Source organism: Delphinus delphis, chromosome 1 (assembly GCF_949987515.2).
Source record: "Delphinus delphis chromosome 1, mDelDel1.2, whole genome shotgun sequence".
NCBI classification, from domain to species: domain Eukaryota; kingdom Metazoa; phylum Chordata; class Mammalia; order Artiodactyla; family Delphinidae; genus Delphinus; species Delphinus delphis.
The window spans coordinates 39,502,362-39,525,054 of record NC_082683.1 but is presented as its reverse complement, the minus strand read 5'-3'; the positions used below and the strand labels follow the sequence as shown (position 1 = coordinate 39,525,054).

Below are 22,693 nucleotides of genomic sequence, written 5' to 3'. Positions count from 1 at the left end.
AATTTTTTCAGTTCTTTCATTTGATCTGACAGGTCCCCTAAATTTTCAATCAACCATCTCAGTTTTCTTTTTTTTTTTTCATTGATAGAATTGACATTTTCTCGAATTTATTTAAGATTTCAAGACGACGGAATTCTAAAATTTATGTCGTCCATAAATAGCTTGCTCTGGAGTGAATAAAGAGATGGACCATACTTGGTGTTGTGGAAATATGAATTATGGATTTTTAGCTTAGGTCTAAGATAATGATGAAATCTGGAATAGCAGAGGTAAGAGCATGGTGGAGATAAAACTTTTAAATTTACTGAGTTTTGGTCACATGTGGAAAATCCAAATAGAGCTGCCTTACAGAGAAATGGGTATCCAGATCTGGATTTCCAGAGATATGTCTTGGAAAGCTAAGTCTTGTCCATAGATAAGTGTTTCAAAGATTACTGTACACTTGATAATAGAAGCAAAGGAAATCAACCAAAGAGAAGGTACATGAGACAGGGGCAGAAAGTGTGACATTGGAGAGCAGCCACTGATTTCAGTGATGAGATGAAGGATGAAGAATGTCCACTGGACCATGAAAAGAGGTGACTAAGGAAACAGAGGAGGAGAAATTCAGGAGAGAAGACCTAAAAGAGGACTGACCAGTGACAAATGCTGCAGAGGCCAAGTAGTATGAGAACTGGGAGGAAAAGACAGGATTTATAAAATAAGTTGTGGAAGAGTAGGTTTTGATGAAACATTATAAGTACAGGAGAGGTAGAAAAATAGCAATATGTTTAGTCTGCACCTTCAATAAGTTTTTTTAATGTACAAAAGAAGAGAGATAAAAATGGGAGAGATCAGGCATGAATCGCATTAAAAGTTGGGAGCCCGTTGAAGTGAAGAAGCTGGAAATACAGATAGCATGCTAATGATGAATGGAGGGAAGTTCAAAGGATGTGAAAAAGAATGGGGATAAAGCACAGATGGAGGTAGGTGTTATTCTTGGATCGAAGAAACTTCTGAGATTAGATAGAAGGGAGCATACATGTGTGGACTCAGAAGATTCACAGGAGAGCAGAGGTAGCATGTTAGAAACATCTGTGTGAGAGTGTCAGAGGATTTAAAGAACATTATGGGAAGGATGTATTAATTCCAATGAGGATGCTGGCATTAGAGACTGTCAAAGTAATTTGAGTGTCCATATCATACTGACAATAATAAATTCATAATAAAACTAACCAATCTATATGGTTAATTTAATTTTTTTTCTAGAAGCATTTAGTGTCTTGGGTACATTGGCATAGTATTTGCAGGGAATATATGCCAGAGAAGAGATAAGAAAGCTGGGTCAATACAAAAGAGGGTTTGAAGTCTACCCTAATCAGGACCTAGGATGGTTAGGTTTACCAGATAACTGCCATATCTCTGGGGCCTCTAGTGAAAACGCAGCCATGAGTCACCATGTTTTGAGTTACGTCAACACTATCATCCAGACACCATTGGGTCAGGAATAGGAACCCAAAGGCAACCAACAAAGGATGGGGCTATGAGATGTGCCTGGTATGAAAAGTCTGCCCAAGGGTGATGTTTTTGTGTGTTACAACACAACTAATCCACTTTCTCTGTGATATGTACATGATATAGTAGGGATGTGCATTATAAAACAATACTTGAACTAAGGGATAAAATCATAAGATAAAAATGTAACAGAAAGAACGTTGGTGGATTGGAAGCATAAAGAAAATAAATGTAAGCAGAAGGGCAAGTTAAATTTTAAAATTTTACCTAGCATAGCTTAATTCTATTTTTTTTTAAATGGCAGTTCTTTTTTTTTTTTTAAGAGCAGTTTTATATTTACATAAAAAACACAAAGATAGTACAGAGAGTTCTCATATACTCCATACCCAGTTTCTCATATTATTATCATCTTATTTAGTATGGTACCTTTGTTATAATTGATGGATCAATATAGATATATTATTATTAACTAAAGTCCTTAATTTACTCAGATTTCCTTGGTATTTACCTATTTTTTTTTAGCATCTTTATTGGAGTATAATTCTTTACAATGGTGTGTTAGTTTCTGCTTTATAACAAAGTGAATCAGTTATACATATACATAAGTTCCCATATCTCTTCCCTCTTGCATCTCCCTCCCTCCCACCATCCCTATCCCACCCCTCTAGGTGGTCACAAACCACCGAGCTGATCTCCCTGTGCTATGCAGCTGATTCCCACTAGCTATCTATTTTACGTTTCGTAGTGTATATATGTCCATGCCACTCTCTCACTTTGTCCCAGCTTACCCTCCCCCCTCCCCATATCCTCAAGTCCATTCTCTAGTAGGTCTGCGTCTTTATTCCCGTCTTGCCCCTAGGTTCTTCATGACCATTTCTTTTTGTTTCTGTTTTTTAGATTCCGTACATATGTGTTAGCATACGGTATTTGTTTTTCTCTTTCTGACTTACTTCACTCTGTATGACAGACTCTAGGTCCATCCACCTCACTACAAATAACTCAATTTTGTTTCTTTTCATGGCTGAGTAATATTCCATTGTATATATGTGCCACATCTTCTTTATCCATTCATCTGTTGATGGACACTTAGGTTGCTTCCATGTCCTGGCTATTATAAATAGAGCTGCAATGAACATTGTGGTACATGACTTTTTGAATTACAGCTTTCTCAGGGTATATGCCCAGTAGTGGGTCGTATGGTAGTTCTATTTTTAGTTTTTTAAGGAACCTCCATGCTGTTCTCCATAGTTGCTGTATCAATTTATATTCCCACCAACAGTGCAAGAGGGTTCCCTTTTCTCCACACCCTCCCCAGCATTTATTGTTTGTAGATTTTTTGATGATAGCCATTCTGACCAGTGTGAGATGATATCTCATTGTAGTTTTGATTTGCGTTTCTCTAATGATTAATGATGTTGAGCATTCTTTCATGTGTTAGTTGGCAATCTGTATATCTTCTTTGGAGAAATGTCTAGGTCTTCTGCCCATTTTTGTATTGGGTTGTTTCTTTTTTTGATATTGAGCTGCATGAGCTGCTTGTAAATTTTGGAGATTAATCCTTTGTCAGTTGCTTCATTTGCAAATATTTTTTCCCATTCTGAGGGTTGTCTTTTTGTCTTGTTTATGGTTTCCTATGCTGTGCAAAAGCTTTTAAGTTTCATTAGGTCCCATTTGTTTATTTTCGTTTTTATTTCCATTTCTCTAGGAGGTGGGTCAAAAAGGATCTTGCTGTGATTTATGTCATACAGTGTTCTGCCTATGTTTACCTCTAAGAGTTTGATAGTGTCTGGCCTTACATTTAGGTCTCTCTCATTCTCTCTTGAACTTAACTCCAGATTATCACTCCCGTCATTCCACCAAAGCAGCTCTTTTTTAAAAATTATTTTAATTTATTTTTGGCTGTGTTGGGTCTTTGTTGCTGCACACAGGCTTTCTCTAGTTGTGGCAAGCCGGGGCTACTCTTCGCTGTGGTGCATGGGCTTCTCATTGTGGTGGCTTCTCTTGTTGCAGAGCATGGGCTCTAGGTGCATGGGCTTTGGTAATTGTGGCACACGGGCTCAGTATTTGTGGCTCACATGCTCAGTAGTTATGGCACATGGGCTTAGTTGCTCCGCGGCATGTGGGCTCTTCCTGTTCCAGGGCTCAAACCCATGTCCCCTGCATTGGCAGGCGGACTCTTAACCACTGTGCCACCAGGGAAGCCCCCACCAAAGCTACTCTTATTAATATTATTTATGACCCACCCCCCCGCTGCTAAAATCCAGAAGTTCATTCCTAGCCTTTTCTGCCTTGACCTGTCAGCAGTACTTGACCGAGCTAGTTACTCCTCCTCCTTGAAATACATTATATAATTGACTTCCAGAATAACACATTCTCCTTTTTCTTCCACTTCTTCCCTGGCCATTCCTCAGTTTGTTTCCTTCTCATCTTCCCAGCCTCTAAACAGTGGAGTCTTCCCAGGGCTCAGTTTTCAGGTGTTTCCTATTTATGCTCACTTCCTTGGTTGTATCACCTAGTGCCATACTTTTAAATGCCATTTAGACTCTGGAAATTACCAGCTTGTACATTTACCCTGGACTCTTCTCCTGAACCTCTGCTTTAATAGTTTGGATGATGAATAGATGTGTGAAGCTCAACATGTCCAAAACCAGACTCCTAATATCTTACTCTTCCACCTGTCCATTTGGAAGGGTATAGCTAATTCATACAAACTCAACTCTTCCAGTTGATTTCACCAGAAAACTTTGATGTTATCCTTGATAGTCAGTCTGTGCAAATCCTGTTGGCTGTATCTTCCAGATGACTTCTGAATCTGATCACTTTTTGCCTCCACTGCTATCGCTCAGAATCAAGCCAGCGTTCTTTCCATACTTTGTTGTAATAGTTTCTTAACTGATTTCCTTGCCTTTGCCCTTGGGCCCACTATAGACTGTTCTCGACACAGTAGCCGAGGAGATCTTACTTACAAAAAAATAAAAAGAGCTTATTTTTCCTCTGTTTAGAATAGAAGGCTAAATCCTTAAAATTTACCTTATTTATTACTTTATTTCCTACTATTCTGTCTAGCCCTGTTGGCTTCCTTGCTATTTCTAACTATCAGGCATGCACCCTACCCCATCCACAGGATCTTTGTGTTTATTTTTCTCTCTTTCTGGAATGTTCTTCTCACAAATGTCCCCCTGACTTAGGTCTTATGGTCTTCACTAGGGTCTTCAGGCCTTTACTCCCTAGATCTTTACTAGGACAGTCTTCTCTGTGAGGTCCCAATTGACTACTGTATTTAGAATTACAGCTCCTGCCCTGCATACCCCTGCCACTCCACCCAGCAGCACTTCTTATTGCCTTTATTTTCTTCCCATGGTATTTACCATCCTTCCAGATACTGTATATTTTACCTATTTATTTTGGGCGGGCAGGTGTGTGTGTGTGTGTGTGTGTGTGTGTGTGTGTGTGTGTGTGTGTGTGTGTGTGTGTGTGTGTTTTAACATCTTTATTGGAGTATAATTGCTTTACAATGGTGTGTTAGTTTCTGCTTTATAACAAAGTGAATCAGCTATACATATACATATATCCCCATATTTCCTCCCTCTTGCATCTCCCTCCCACCCTCCCTATCCCACCCCTCTAGGTGGTCACAAAGCACCGAGCTGATCTCCCTGTGCTATGCGGCTGCTTTCCGCTAGCTATCTATTTTACATTTGGTAGTATTTATAAGTCCATGCCACTCTCTCACTTTGTCCCAGCTTAACCTTCCCCCTCCCTGTGTCCTCAATTGAGTCCATTCTCTACTTCTGCGTCTTTATTCCTGTCCTGCCCCTAGGTTCTTCAGAACCATGTTTTGTTTTTTTTTTTTGTTTTTTTTTTTTTAGATTCCATATATATGTGTTAGCATACGGTATTTGTTTTTCTCTTTCTGACTTATTTCACTCTGTATGACAGACTCCAGGTGTGTGTTTTTAAATCTCTCTCTCCTTACTAGAATGTAAATTTTACTAGAATATAAGTTCTACAAGGGTAGGAATTTATTCATTTATCTACCCTGATTTATTATGAAGCAATGAATGAGTATGAGGACTAGAATTCTGTTTTGTTTGGCCTCATAGATAAACTAGACTATCATTAGTTCATGTATATTTGTCCTTTGTTTTATATATACATCCCTACCTTTACCCTATTCCTACTCAAAAGCCATTGGAATTGATAAAGTTCTGTAGATTTTGGACATGTGGAATGAATAATCATATGTATTTAATGTCTAGTCATGCAGTGGTAGTAATGACTGCTACATTTTGAAATTTACCTTCAAATATAGCTGTGGCATTATATTTGATTTTTTTACTTTTACAAAGGGTATGTGTGTGTGTGTGTGTGTGTGTGTGTGTATAATGTCACTATATATATACTGTGTGTGTGTATATATATATATATATATACATGTATATATATGTGTGTATATATATATATACACATATATATACATGTATATATATAAAAAATTTTTAAACAGGTCATCAGAACACCTCATGGGAGAGACTTCGATGACTCTTTGGAAAGATATGATGACTATTTGAGTTCAAGGTCACGTAGCAAGCCCCAGCATTCATCCAGGACCTCACTCGTTCATTCAGCACCCTCTACAATGCCAAAGCATTCTCCAAGCCCTGTGTTAAATCGTGCTTCTCTCAGGGAAAGGTAATGCTTGGTCTCTATTTCTGTACTAAATTTTTGAGTAATCATCATTAGAAAAGAGCAGGCAGGGCTTCCCTGGTGGCGCAGTGGTTGAGAGTCCGCCTGCCGATGCAGGGGACGCGGGTTCGTGCCCTGGTCCGGGAAGATCTCACATGCCGCGGAGCGGCTGGGCCCGTGAGCCATGGCCGCTGAGCCTGCGCGTCCGGAGCCTGTGCTCCGCAATGGGAGAGGCCACAACAGTGAGAGGCCCGCGTGCCGCAAAAAAAAAAAAAAAGAAAAGAAAAGAGCAGACAGTAATTATGTATGTGATGTGATTATTCGTAACGGGATAATCTGATTTTAAGAGACTTACTTTAAATTGTTTTTGTTTAGAACATATTGCATATTATACAATGCTAGATACTCCTCCCCAGCCCAGTTCTCTCAAAGTGAGTTTATTAACTATTAGTGAGTTTATTAATTAGGGTCACTTTAACCCTAATTAAATTTTGTAGTTCCCAAGTGAAAAATAGAGTATATGATAGTTTGTTTTTAGTAGATTCATAGAGATTTAGTATTATAGTCATGGCTTATGTATAAAAATAGCATAGGTTATATTTTCCTTTTAGTGATAATGATGATACTATATATTATTGGTACATGGCGCCTATTTTCCTCAAATTACCTACCCTCAACTTGCCAAGAGAATCGTCTGTCTATCTTAACCTTATGTAAAGATTCTAGTTCTCCCTCTAAAAATGCTTTGGCAAACAAAGTTAGACACTTGTTATAATTTGAATGTGAAAGAAAGAATTCTTCTTCATCTGTTTTTGTTGTTGTTGAATCCAAATTGGAAATTCCTTGCCTCCCTCTTGGTAACATAGAAAACAAGAGTTGTCATAAATTAAAAAACAAAACCAAAAACCCAACCCTGGGTATTTAAGAAATTTTATAGAAATTTGAAAACTTAAGAGATATGCCGTCAACACATAGAAATAAAACCTATCTTTACAAATGGTATCAAAAAGCTAAAGTACCACACCAAATTCCTGCAGCGTACTTAGGGCTATCAGGCATAAATAAGGAAGTTTAAATTAGCTGTAGAGAGTCTATCAAAAGTTCATCTCAAAACTGATGATTCAAACAAGAGTATATCAGTTTGGAAACTGTATTAAAACATCTCTGTCTTGAACAGATAGATTTATCTGTTTCCTCATTAGCCCTGTAAGCATTTGAAATGGATATATGAAGGTATGCTAGAGACCCTCATCCTGAGATAGGGAATTTTGATGAATGTTGCTTCAAGTGTATTAGAATTATGCCTATGGAGATCAAGTTCAGACAGATAGGTAGGTAGGTAGGTAGGTAGGTAGGTAGGTAGGTAGATAGATACATAGATAGATAGATACATAGCTAGATACATAGATGGATAGATACATAGATAGATAGATACATAGATAGATACATAGATAGATACATCTGTATATTTACATAGGGAGATATGTGTCTGTGTATCTATAGGCTTTAAAAGTTCAGGAGAAGCTCTTGAAGAGAGGTTTTTCTACTGAAGTCTGGTAACTTGCATCTCAGTTTTCAGGGACTTTCTTTGATTTCCATGTCTGCTCAGATGTTCAGATATTCAGTTGGTGCTACACTCTTTTTCCCTACTTTTAGAATTAAGCACTTGTGGTTTTCTTTTTTTTATTTTTTGTGGTATGCGGGCCTCTCACTGTTGTGGCCTCTCCCGTTGTGGAGCACAGGCTCCGGACACACAGGCTCAGCAGCCATGGCTCACGGGCCCAGCCGCTCCGCGGCATGTGGGATCCTCCCGGACCAGGGCACGAACCCGTGTCCCCTGCATCGGCAGGCGGACTCTCAACCACTGCGCCACCAGGGAAGCCCTTGTGGTTTTCTTGATTAGGTTCTTTGCCATATCTGTAGGTTTTCAAGAATTTTTTTTACCTGTATCTCCTTGGAGATGTTTTTATAAATATTGATTTATTTTTCTACCTTTTTGCATATTTTGCAGAACTCTCCAGTTGTCTACTACTATAGTAAAATATCAATTTTAGTCTTGTGTTATTTTATCCTTGTATATAATTGTCCCAGCTTTGAAGCCAGGTTGATAAGTTCTTCACTGAGGCTATTTTCAAAAATTCTTTATTGAGGGTAGCTAAAGTCAACTGTCCCTTTTTCATATTTCAATGCAGGGCATGGTTTAGAGTAGGTAACAGCATTTACACATTTATTTTGATGTTGGATAGTAGATATAGATAAATAAGTTCTTTGCCAGAAGGATATCAGTGATTCAAATATTAAACATTACATATTTTACTTATGACTTGAGGAAACTTGAGGTACTTTTAAAATAAAAGAATATAATGGCAATTTAGTTTGAATACATCTAAATAAGTTAATAAAATTTTATTGGGGTACTTTCCAGGGTAAATAAACTTTTTTACTTTCACTAACGTAGAACACCTCTGCTTTGAGTGTATTTTCTAAAAAAGGTCTAGATCTAGTCTATAGAAGAAAGTAAAATATGTCAAACAATATGTCTTTAAGACATTACTAGGAACAAAAACATTTTGTTCTTTTTAGCACACTCAGTACCACATCTTTAAATATAAGTCATTCTCTGATCTGGCTTTTAGGTCACCGAGAAATATACTATATTTATACAATCCATTGGAATCAATAAACAATTTAAACTGATGTAAATGTAGATTTTATGTCCCAGGCAAACTTGGGAATATGACAGAACATACAGCTCTGGTTTATCTGGGTAAATCTTCATTAAAATTAAATAAGTTTTCCTCTAAGATTGCTGTAAAAAGCTGACTCCTTAATCATGTATATGAATAAACAGACTTTTGAAAACTTTACCAGTGACTCTAAGCAGATGAATTTATTTACAGTGAAAGTCCTTTTTGCTTTAAGCCTATTTAAAGAATACCTCCAATAGGGTTAGCACACCATGCAAGGGTTTCAATTTTGATTATAAGTGTTACATTTCAGAAGCAGTTTTCTCCTTAAAGTATAAATATTAATATTATGACTTATAATTTATATTAGCTTGTAGAGTTATTACTAAAATCAGACTAAGAAATAATAGAAAATCTAATTTAAAAGGAGCTGATATTCTTTTTGATCATGCTAAAGGTTTTGCTTTTTGTAAATGGAGTTAGATTGCTAGGTAATTATTTCTTATACCACAGCACAGACTAGTGGATCCTCTCATAGTATCATTGAAGAGATCCTCTTGGAGCTGGATATTTGGGTCTCTGATTTTCAAGATGTGTTACATATGTAGCAAATAGCAAGGTCTGCTGATATATTTCCATAAATGCAGCAACACTTCCTATTACAAATGCAGGAGATTAAAATTTATATATAGTTGATCATCCATTACTGATTGCATTCTTTAAAACAGATTATGTAAATCATTTATCCTGCTTAACAGTTTATACTTTGTGTAAACACGTAAAATTATAACTTTGTAAGAACAAACTGGGAGCTAGAAAGTTTTAAGCAACCTGTTAACATTTTAGTACTCATTCCTTTATAAAGGAATTATCAAGAATATGTCATGTAGATGCATTATAATCAGATGGATGTGGAAATTTTCATTATTACTTGTATAAAACAAATAAAGTAGCTTAATTATACAAGTGCCAGTTTTGAGTTTGGGAAGGGCATGAGAAAGAGGAATAGTTGCTTTCCTTCTTCTTTGACATGTTTAATTTCAAGACTGGAAAATAAGAACTAATTTTAAAGGCACTATAGGTGGAGTTATTGCTCTAATATAAAAATTTATATCTTTATTTAAAGATAAACCTCTGAAGAATTATGTATGGAAATTGTTAAAATGGTCAGATATATAGATATGCTCTCCCCAAATCATGTCAAACTTTATTATTAAGACTGTTAATGGAACATATTGTGAGGACTTAATACTACAGTTGAGAATTAGTACCTGATTTTATATCTGCCTCTCACCCTCGGTCAAAGAAAGAAAATACGTTATTTTAATCTTTTTATGTTATCACATAGAGATAAGAAAAAATAACTTTCTGTGTCTGGCATTTGGAAAGATTTACTTTCCTGTCCCTCTGGCTACAAGTCCCCTTTGTTTTTTATGCCTACAGATTCCATTCTGACTGGTGTTCACCTTCAAACTGCGATGAGATCCATGACCGGGTAAAGAATGTCTTGAAATCACATCAGGCTCATCAGAGACATTTATATGTTAGTTTCTAAATTTTTCTTTTGAAGGCTTTTTATAATTAGGCATGAAAACCACCCAAGATGCTTAAAGCTCGCAAAGTTTAATCACTGGGAAGGAATAGAAAAGATACAACCTCCATTTAAAGGAAGTCAGTGGTTTTGCTAAAGGCAATGTATCTAACTTCCTGCTTGACCTGAGTCATTATGCAAAATGTTTGACACAGATCATGTGAACTATAAAAAATGTTAGTGATAACTATCTCATAAAGAGTCAGTAAGTAGTGACTTTATGATAATTTTTTCACAGCCTTCAAAATATGGGAACCCTTGTTTTGTGACCCAGAATAAAGCAATTCCATTTCCTGCAAACAGATTTGATTAAATGGTAGAACGAGAGATGGGATGAGACATATGTATTTTGGAGAAGTTTCCCAGCTGATTTTTATGTTAATTAAAACTTAAAAGAGGAAAAGAAGAGGTCAGGTTTATCAGGTTTCATATTAGAGAAGATCAGTATGAGAATACTTTCTGACATAAGGCAAATAAACATATATATGAACAACAGCTGGGAAATAATTACAGTATATTATTCTTTTTGTGTTTGATTTCTTGTTTCAGTTATTAATTTAAAAACAATTGTTTATCATGAGTCATGTTGGACACCAAGTTTAGTCCTGGAGATATAACTGGATTATGTGACATTGACATCAGTTTGTACTGTTGAAAGTTTCTGTATGCATATTGATTTTAAATTAAATTTGTTTTCAAAGTGTAATATAGATAGTCCCAGTGACTGTCACTCCCAGGGTTAACATTATCCTAACTTCTAATAGCAAGATTAGTATCGTATATTTTTGATCTTTATACAAATGACATCCAACCATGTCTTTTCCCTTCTTTTCGTAGTTACTTCATTTTGTTTTTTCAATTCAGACATTTTTGCAATACAGACATCTTGTTATATAGTTCTGCAATATTGTGTGAAAATACTGCCATTGATTTATGCATTCCTCTGTTTATGGACATGTGGGTTGTTTCTGGTTTGAGCTATTTTAGAACTGCTATGAACAGCTTATTCCTTGGGTAACATTGTATACATTTTATTTGGGTATGTCCCTACCAGTGGAATTACTCATAGAGTGTGTAAACATTAAGCTTTACTAGATACCGCCAAAGACTTTTCCAAGTGATTTTAACAGTTTACACTCCCACTACCAGCCTGTGTGAATTCAGTTTGTCCTCGCTACTACTGATAGGTTGTGTATGTGTGTGTGTGTGTGTGTGTGTGTGTGTGTGTGTGTGTATTTTAATTTTGGCATTTTGATAGTGAGAAATATTTTTATAACATAATGGTTTTAATTTGCTGTTTCTTGATGACTAGTACATTTGTTTATTGCTATTTGGATATCCTCTTTTGTGAGTACTTGTTCAAGTTATTTGCCTATTTTTGTACTGAGTTGTCTCTTTTTTTGTTTTGTTAAAGTTCCATGTTGATTTTTGATATGTCAGATATATGTTTTGCAATTTTCTTTTTCCACTCTGTGCCTTGCCTTTTCATTCTCTTAATGGTATCTTTTGATGAAAAGAAGTTCTTACATACAATGAATCAAATTTATCTTTTTTTATTAGCATTTTTACAATTTTTGTCTTGTCAACAGAAATAATAAATCCAAAATAGGAATAGAGAAGAGCTTTATTAGAGCCAGACTGAGGACTATAGCCGAGGACACTTGAATTGTGAAGGAGAAGCACTTGAATTGTGTTCTGCCAGACTATTAAGTGGAGGAGACTTATATCAGCAAAAACCGCAGAGTTACAGTTGGGTAGATGAGTTAAGTAAGGATTGGTTAGGGTCCGAAATGGCTGTGTAGTCACAGGGGGAGACCTTGAGACCTTAAGGTTGCAGCTGGCTGCAGCTGCAGATGTTGTTTTGAGAACTGCTGGTGGTATCCTTGAGTTTGATACAGTTCAGAAAATTTCAAGGTCTTAGTGATGCAGGAACATGTCTGAAACCACATCCACAGTGACCAACTGGCTCCATTTTGGATGCCTGAACCTCAGTTTCATATCTTGTCAGAACAAAGAACAAACATCAGACATGACAGGGGTACAGTCCTTCAAAGTTTCCAAAGAGACTGATTAGCACATACACAGCGAGTCAGCATGACCACAGTGTCTGAGAAGGGAACCGCATCTTCGAGGGAGTACTAGCATTAGTGTCATAGAAAGGGCCCACATTTATCCCTATCTTCCAAGTGGACATTCTAAACAGTCTGGTAAGTGCAAAGTGCATTTTTGTTATTTGCTGTTGTTGTTGTTTTTAGTTAAAGCAATTGTACAATGTACATTTGACAGACCATAAGACTGCTGGCTCTAGTTAGCATAAAGTTCAAGCCAAATGATGTACAAGCCAGAATGATTCCCCATACCTCAATATGTGAAAATTTCTTCCATCAGTCTAGTTCAAGATTCTATCATATGTTTTCTTCTAAAGGCTTTTTGTTGGAATTATTTTTTTCTGTATAGCGGTAGGTAGGTGTCAAATTTCATGAAAGTTTCAAGTTTTATGATTGTGAATATGTCTGTTTTTCTTTCTAGTTCTGTTAATTTTATGTTATGTATTTTGAAGCCAAATTGTTAGTTGGATACAGATTTCAGACTACGATACAAACCTCTTATGTAAACGTTCCCTTTTTGTTTCTAGTAATATTTCTTGTTTCACAGTATGTTTTGTCTACTAGTTGTATAGTTACAGCAGCTTTCTTTTCCCTAGTATATGCATGGTGTATATTTTTCCATCCTTTGCTTTTTATCAATATATTTAAAGTGCGTATCTTGTGAATAGCACATGAGATTTCTTTCCAATAATGAAAATCTAGAATTTTTATGTAGATTGATGCAGATTTTATTTGGATTAGTAACTTTTTAATTATCCATTTCCTTTTTATTAACTCATTATTCATTTTTTTACTATTCTGTTATTCATTTCCCTAGAGATTTCAACTTGCATATATAACAAATTATTTCTTTGCTGACCTCCCCAGTAATGTTGGGACCTAAAAACAGTTAACTCTTTTTTTAACCCACCTCTTCCTTTTTTTTTTTTTTTTGCCGTACGCGGGCCTCTCACTGTTGTGGCCTCTCCCATTGCAGAGCACAGGCTCCGGACGCGCAGGCTCAGCGGCCATGGCTCACGGGCCCAGCCACTCCACGGCACGTGGGATCTTCCTGGACTGGGGCACGAACCCGTGTCCCCTGCATCGGCAGGTGGACTCTCAACCACTGTGCCACCAGGGAAGCCCCCACCTCTTCTTCTGAACATCTATTATCATGAATTTTTATTCTACATATATAAAACACACAACAAATTAATTTTGTTTGCATAGTAATGTTTATTCATTTTAATCACATATTTACCCTTTCTATTATTCTTCATCCTTTCCTGCAATTCCATATTCCCATTTGGATTTTTGAGTCATTTTCCTCCTGCCCAAAAAACTCCCTTTAGTACTTTCTTTCATGTTATTATCCTGGCTTTGAATTCCAGTTTTGTTTGTTTGAAAACATCATGATTTTACTTCTGTGTAGGGTGGTTTTACTAGATATAAAGTTATCAATTTCTAGGTTGGTGGTTATTTTCTTTGGCACTTTTTTTTTTTTTTGCCGCCACACCACATGGCTTATGGGATCTTAGTTTTCTGACCAGGGATTGAACCTGTGCCCTTGGCAGTGAAAGCAGTGAAAGTAGAATCCTAACCACTGCACTGCCAGGGAATTCCCTCCTTGGGCACTTTAAAGAAGCCATTCATTTGTGTCAGTTGAAAAGTCAGCTGTCATTCCTTTGCAGTAATGTGGAGTTTCCCCCTCTGTTGCAGTTAAGATTTGCTCTTCAACTTTGTGTTTAGTAATCGTACTGTGATATACCTAGATGTAATTTTCTTGGATCAATTCTACGTTAAGTTTGCAGAGCTTCTTAAAGTTTTAGGTTGATATCTTTCAGCAGTTTTGGAAAACCTGTTCATTCTTTCTTTAAACATTGCTTCTGCCCCAATATCTATTTACTGTCCATCTGGAATTTCCAGTTACATTTATATAAGGTCTTTAGACTGTGTATCATATGTATCTTATGCTTATTTTGATGTTTTTAATTCTTTTTTTTCTCTCTCTCTCTTTCTAGTTTAGATACTTTCTTTTGAAATGTCCTCTAGTTTGCTAATCCTGTCTTCTGCTCTGTTTACATTGCTGTGAAAACTATTTGAAACTTCTTGAAAGACATAACTTTCAAGAACATCTTGAAAGACATAGACTACCGAGGCTAACTCAAAAAGAAATAGATAATTGCAATGGTTGTATATCTATTAAAGAAATTTAATTTAGAGTTAGGAATCTTCCATAAAAGAAAACGCTAAGCCCAGAGGCTTTCTCTAGTGAATTCTACCAAACCTTTAAGGAAAACATAATGCCAGTTTTACACATTCCTGAAACTAGAAGAAAGAATACTCCCCAGGTCATCTTATGATATCAACATTTCTTCTGATGCCAAAACCAGACAATGACATTACAAGAAAAGAAAAATACAGACCAAAATCCTTCATGAACATATATGTAAAAATCCCTAACAACATATTAGCAAATTAGAACCAGAAGTATATAAAAATGAAAATACATCCTAATCATGTGGGCTTATTCCAGAAATGCAATGTAAATTCCTCCTATTAACATAGGAAGAATAGGATTAACATAGGATTAGATACATATTTGTTCTCAGGGTCATTTCAATAGGCAGAAAAAGTATCCAACAAAATTCAACTCTATTCATGATAAACACTCTTAGTAAAGTTGAGGTAGAAGGATACTTCGTTAACCTAATAAAGACCATCTTTGAAAAACCTACAGCTAACTTTATACTTAATGGTGAAAGACTGAATACTTTCCCCCTAAGCTCAGAAACAAGGCAAGCATGCCCTCTCTCACCATTCCTTTAACATCATACTGGGAGTCTTAGATAATGCAGACAGGCAAGAAAAATAAATAAAAGGCAGAAAGGTTAGAAGGGAAGAAACAAAACTGTATTTGCAAAGGATATGGTTATCTATGTAGAAAATTCCAAACAACCTAAAAGCCCCTAATAAGTGAGTTTAGCAATGTCACAAAATACAAAGAAAGTAATATTTCCTATATACCAGCAATGAACAATTGGAATTTTAATTTAGAAAACCCATACAGTTTACAATAGCACCAGAAATTGAAATGCTTAGGTATAATTCTAACAGGATTATACCTAATGCAGGATCTGCATTCTGAGAACTGCAAAACACCATTGAAAGAAATCAAAAAAGATAGAACTAATCAGAGATATACCATATTCATGGATTGGAGGACTTCAAATTAAGATGTCAATTTTCCCCAGTTTGAACTCTAGATTCAATGAAATGATAAAACTCCGTCAAGCTTTTAAATAGATATTGACAAGCTGATTCTAGGATGTATAGAAAAGCACAGGAACTTGAAAAACCAAAACAGTTCTGAAAAGAACAAAGTTGGAGGACCTACTACCTAATTTTAAGACTTACTGTAAAGCATAGCAATGAAGACTGTAGTATTGACTAAATTATAGACACAGATATCAAGGAATAGGAGAGATACTCTGGAAATAGACCCACACAAATACTGATTTTTGACAAATGTACAAAGTCAATTAAATGGAGTCTTTGCATTTGTTGTCTTTTTAACACATGGTTGTCGATAAATGAAAACAAAAACAAACTCCTTGACACATAATTCAAAATATATCCTAGGGGCTTCCCTTGTAGCGCAGTGGTTGAGAGTCCGCCTGCCGATGCAGGGGACTCGGGTTCATGCCCGGTCTGGGAAGATCCCACATGCTGCAGAGCGGCTGGGCCCGTGAGCCATGGCTGCTGAAGCTGCGCGTCCAGAGCCTGTGCTCCTCAACGGGAGAGGCCACAACAGTGAGAGGCCCGCATACAACAACAACAACAACAAATATATATATATATATATATATATATATCCTAGACCTAAAACATAGTAGAAAATCCACTTAATTTATATTTAGCAATGACTTTAGATATGACACCAAACACATGATCCATAAAGGAAAAGCAAAATTATTGATAAATTAAACTTCATTGAAATTAAAAACTTTTGCTCTGTGAAAGACACTGTTAAGAGAATAGAAAGACGAGCCCTTGTGTGAATGAAAATATTTGCAAATCACATATATAATTAAGGACTTATATCCATAATTAAAATGTATAAAAACAACTCTTCAGACTCAACAATAAGAAAATAAATAACCCAATTAAAAATGGGCACATGAAGCTTTGCGCAGTGGCAGTATCGTAGCCAATGAGGTTTATCCGAGGTGCGGTTATTGCTAATTGAAAAATGGGCACATGATCTGAACAGACATTTTTATCCAATTAATATATGAAAAGATGCTCAATAGTCTTTACAGAAATGCAAATTAAAACTGCCTGAGATGCACTACACACATATTAGAATTTGTTAAACAGAAACATCCCCCGACCCCAGTGCCGCAAAGAAACCCTGCAAAACTTGCAGTAGCAAATGCTGTCAAGGATATGGAGCAACAGGAATTCTCATTCGATGCTGGTGGGAATGCTCAGAGGTACAGCCACTTTTGAGGACAGTTTGAAGGTAGTTATATATAAGTTTAAACATACACTTATATGACCCAGCAATCCTTTTCTTAGCTGTTTACCCAAGTGAATTGAAAGCATATCTTCACACAGAAACCTGTACATGAATGTTTATAGAAACTTTATTCATCATTACCAAAAACTAGAAGCAAACAAGATGCACTTTAATTGTGAATGGTGAACAGACTGGTATAGCCATTCAATCGAATATAATTCAGCAATAAAAAAGAATGAGCTATTAATGTATGCTACAACATGATGCATCTTAAATTTAGTTTGCTAAATGAAAGAAGCCAGAACCCCAAAGCTACACATTGTATGACTTTATTTATATGACATTGTTAAAATAGCAAAAGTTAGGAGATGCACAAGCTGTCGACTACAAAGAAACCAGCCTCACAGGGGAATTTTTAGGGTACAGGAACTGCCTGATATACTGGTGTGACTGATACATAATTTTATGAATTTGTCAAAACTCCTAGAAAAATGTACATTAGAAAGAGTTAAATTTATTGTATTAAAAATTAAAAGTGTGATGTTGGGTCTTCTGAAGAATTAATGTAGATTATATTAAACTAGCAGTATTAAAAATACAAGACTTATCTTTAAATTAGCTTATCTAAATTACTTTGGAATATGGTATTTTGGCTGGATACTGTAACACTAAAGCCAAAAAGAACTACATGATCACTATATTCTTGTTTAGGGATCACCAAACTTTTTCTGGAAGGAGCCAGATAGTAAATATTTTGTGAGTCTGTGTGCCATAGAGTCCCTGTCACAACTACTCAGCTCTGTTGATATGGCATGAAAGCAGTCATAGACAACACATAAACAAATGAGCATGACTGTGTTTCAATAAAACTTTATCCATGTGAATTTCATGTAATTTTCATGAAATATTCTGTTTTATCCCCTCAGTCATTTAAAAATGTAAAAATTACTCTCAGCTATCAGCCATACCAAAACAAGCAAAGGGCCAGAATTGCCCTGGGAGATGTTTGCCAACCCCTGCTCTAGTAGATAAATGTGTTTCATACAGGGATATGGACTAACAATTCTGAAATTACATCTATATGAGAGTTGGATAAATAAGTAAATAAATTGTGGATAAAACAACCAGGTTCCTTATTGTCAGAAAAAAGAAGTTATAAAGAAACAAGACGGGAAAAAGCTAGAATGAACCCTGGGAAGTTGGATTAGAGTCTGAGATGACAGTTTTAATTCATGTTTATTTTAATATATACAGATAGATTAATTCAGAGATATAGATATATGAATATACATGGGTTAGTATACACACATATTTCCTGTCTTTGCCCTCTGAAAGGGCCTAGAAGGAGTGACAACCCAATAGCAATATGGATACCCAGCTCCCAGATCTAATACCTATCATGTATTTCTAAATACCTATTTTCTGTGAAAGTTACCAGGGCTTTTTTCTTAGAGCAATAGCTAATTCTCGGGGTGGAGCAGGGAAAACAGAAGATTAGCATAGAACATCTTGTAGTGTGGAAAGTGAGGAATTGTTCAAGAAAGGTGAGGGGAATAGGGGCATATCAAAATAGAGACATAGATGTAGAGAACAAACCTATGGACAGCAAGAGGAGAAAGCGGGGGGGTGGGTGGTGGCGGTGTGATGAATTGGGAGATTGGGATTGGCATCTATACACTAATGTATAAAATAGAAAATAAGAACCTGCTGTATAAAAAATAAATAAAAACTCAACAAAAAAGAAAGGACACAGGAGCAACCTGAATGAGCCCCAGTGGCCATTTCTGGAATAATTTGAGCAACGAAATAAATAGCATTAGTATCAATTATAATCCAAACAATAAAATAAATATCCATGAGTCCACACTGATGTAAGTGAAACAATGAATGACTAACGGTGAGAATGGACCAATCTTCCTTACAGAAGAATCCTAAATAATAATTGTTGATATTGCCAACTCCAGGAGATAGAGCTTAATTCTTCTCTTCTTGAGTGTGGGCTGGACTTGGTTTATGTCTAAGAATAGAGCATGGAAAAAAGAAATAGTAATTTAGGTGGAGAAATCTGGCAAATGACACCACCTTATTATCAAAGTGATTAAGATTAACATCACTAGTGATAACTCATGTTGATAGCATGTATCCTTTGATATCAGGGGATGTGAAGGGCACGTCTGTGTCATATGGTTCCCCCAAACCCATAACCTTAGTCTAAACATGAGAGTACATCAGACAAAACCAAATTGAGGGCTTCCCTGGTGGCGCAGTGGTTGAGAATCTGCCTGCCAATGCAGGGGACACAGGTTCGAGCCCTGGTCTGGGAAGATCCCACATGCCGTGGAGCAACTGGGCCCGTGAGCCACAACTACTGAGCCTGCACGTCTGGAGCCTGTGCTCCGCAACAAGAGAGGCCGCGATAGTAAGAGGCCCGCGCACCACGATGAAGTGTGGCCCCCGCTTGCCACAACTGGAGAAAGCCCTCGCACAGAAATGAAGACCCAACACAGCCATAAATAAATAAATAATTTTTAAAAAATTGAGAAATTTTTTACAAAATACCTGACCAATATGTCAAGATCATGAGAAACAGGGAGAACAGAAACTTGTCACAGATTGGAGGAGACTAAGGAGAAATGATGACTAAATGCAACATGGTATCCTGTATTGGATCCTGGAACAGAAAAAGTACATTATTGGAAAAACTGGTGAAATCCAAATAAAGTCTGCAGTTTAGGTAATAGTATTGTACCAATGTTAATTTCTTGGTTTTTGCAAAATTTACTGTGGTTATATGAGATGTTAACATTAAGAGAAGCTGGGTGAAGGGTGAAGTTCCTGTGTACAGGAACTCTTTACCTTTGCAGCCTTTCTCTAAATCCTAAATATTAAAAAAAAAAAAAAAAACCAAAAAACAAAACTGTCAGGTTCTTAATTTTCAGCCCTTTGGGCTTTTACCTGAGAGTTGGTGTGGTTCTAGGCCCCTTCCTTCTCATAGGTACTATTTATGACTCTCATCTTCTCAGGCAAGACAGCTGAAAATCGCTTCTGCTTTTCAGAGGCTTTTGCTGAGCTTTTTTTGTCCCTTCACCCTGCATAGTTTCAGACATTCTGCGAGTGTCTTGAGGGACCCATCAGGTCAGTTTTGCACCCATCGTGTCTCATTGGGTTTTGGCCTCTCAGATTATTAATTTTGTCCATCTAGCATAGTAAGACTGCCAGAACACTGCTGGTATATTTGTCCTCTGGCAGTGGACCTGTGACAAAGCATAGATTCTCAACATTTTGTTCTATTCTCAGAATCCACAAATGTCCCTAGGAAAATAACAGCTGCAGACTATTAACTCACCTCTCCCCTCAGGAATCTTGGCATCACTAGTACTGTTGTTTAAGCAGCTATCTAATGCCTTAAATATATATATATAAGTATACATGTACACACACACACACAAACAACCCCGTCCTACTCAGAAGTGAAAGACAATCACATCACTTCTTTTTTTTTTTTTTAACATCCTTATTGGAGTATAATTGCTTTACAATGGTATGTTAGTTTCTGCTTTATAACAAAGTGAATCAGTTATACATATACATAAGTTCCCATATCTCTTCCCTCTTGTGTCTCCCTCCCTCCCACCATCCCTATCCCACCCCTCTAGGTGGTCACAAACCACCGAGCTGATTTCCCTGTGCTATGTGGCTGCTTCCCACTAGCTATTTACCTTACGTTTAGTAGTGTATATATGTCCATGCCACTCTCTTACTTTGTCACAGCTTACCCTTCCTCCTCCCCATATCCTCAAGTCCATTCTCTAGTAGGTCTGTGTCTTTATTGCCGTCTTACCCCTAGGTTCTTCATGACTTTTTTTTTTTTCTTAGATTCCGTATATATGTGTTACCATATGGCATTTGTTTTTCTCTTTCTGACTTACTTCACTCTGTATGACAGACTCTATCTAGGTCCAAACACCTCACTACAAATAACTCAATTTCGTTTCTTTTTATGGCTGAGTAATATTCCATTGTATATATGTGCCACATCTTCTTTATCCATTCATCCGATGATGGACACTTAGGTTGTTTCTATCTCCGGGCTATTGTAAATAGAGCTGCAAAGAACATTTTGGTACATGACTCTTTTTGAATTATGGTCTTCTCAGGGTATATGCCCAGTAGAGGGATTGCTGGGTTGTATGGTAATTCTATTTGTAGTTTTTTAAGGAACCTCCATACTGTTCTCCATAGTTGCTGTATCAATTTACATTCCCACCAACAGTGCAGGAGGGTTCCCTTTTCTCCACACCCTCTTCAGCATTTATTGTTTCTGGATTTTTGATGATGGCCATTCTGACCGGTGTGAGATGATATCTCATTGTAGTTTTGATTTGCGTTTCTCTAATGATTAATGATGTTGAGCATTCTTTCATGTGTTTGTTGGCAATCTGTATATCTTCTTTGGAGAAATGTCTATTTAGGTCTTCTACCCATTTTTGGATTGGGTTGTTTTTTTATTGAGCTGCATGAGCTGCTTATAAATTTTGGAGATTAATCCTTTGTCAGTTGCTTCATTTGCAAATATTTTCTCCCATTCTGAGGGTTGTCTTTTGTATTGTTTATGGTTTCCTTTGCTGTGAAAAAGCTTTTAAGTTTCATTAGGTCCCATTTGTTTATTTTTATTTTTATTTCCATTTCTCTAGAAGGTGGGTCAAAAAGGATCTTGCTGTGATTTATGTCATAGAGTGTTCTGCCTATGTTTTCCTCTAAGAGTTTGATACTGTCTGGCCTTACATTTAGGTCTTTAATCCATTTTGAGTTTATTTTTGAGTATGATGTTAGGGAGTGTTCTAATTTCATACTTTTACATATACCTGCCCAGTTTTCCCAGCACCAGTTATTGAAGAGGCTGTCTTTTCTCCACTGTATATTCTTGCCTCCTTTATCAAAGATAAGGTGACCATATGTGCGTGGGTTTATCTCTGGGCTTTCTATCCTGTTCCATTGAGCTATCTTTCTGTTTTTGTGCCAGTACCATACTGTCTTGATTACTGTAGCTTTGTAGTATAGTCTGAAGTCAGGGAGCCTGATTTTTCCAGCTCCATTTTTCATTCTCAAGATTGCTTTGGCCATTTGGGTTCTTTTGTGTTTCCATACAAATTGTGAAATTTTTTGTTCCAGTTCTGTGAAAAATGCCAGTGGTAGTTTGATAGGGATTGCATTGAGTCTATAGATTGCTTTGGGTAGTAGAGTCATTTTCACAATGTTGATTCTTCCAATCCAAGAACATGGTATATCTCTCTATCTATCTGTATCATCTTTAATTTCTTTCATCAGTGTCTTATAATTTTCTGCATACAGGTCTTTTGTCTCCTTAGGTAGGTTTATTCCTAGATATTTTATTCTTTTTGTTGCAGTGGTAATTGGGAGTGTTTTCTTAATTTCACTTTCAAATTTTTCATCATTAGTGTATAGGAATGCCAGAGATTTCTGTGCATTAATTTTGTATCCTGCTACGTTACCAAATTCATTGATTAGCTCTAGCAGTTTTCTGGTAGCATCTTTAGGTTTCTCTATGTATAGTATCATGTCATCTGCAAACAGTGACAGCTTTACTTCTTCTTTTCCGATTTAG

At 36.5% G+C, this 22,693-nt stretch overlaps 1 protein-coding gene and 1 pseudogene across 1 annotated transcript in view; both read left to right on the top strand.

Annotated features, from left to right (window-relative positions):
- The window catches only part of SPATA6 (spermatogenesis associated 6), a 152,778-nt gene that overhangs the window by 87,612 nt on the left and 42,473 nt on the right, over nt 1-22,693 (top strand). Inside the window, exons 10-11 of the mRNA XM_060004971.1 lie at nt 6,002-6,186; nt 10,311-10,362. Of these exons, the coding sequence (XP_059860954.1) occupies nt 6,002-6,186; nt 10,311-10,362 (237 nt within the window). The remainder of the gene's footprint in view (nt 1-6,001; nt 6,187-10,310; nt 10,363-22,693) is intronic.
- LOC132416698 (U4 spliceosomal RNA) lies at nt 16,730-16,860 on the top strand (annotated as a pseudogene).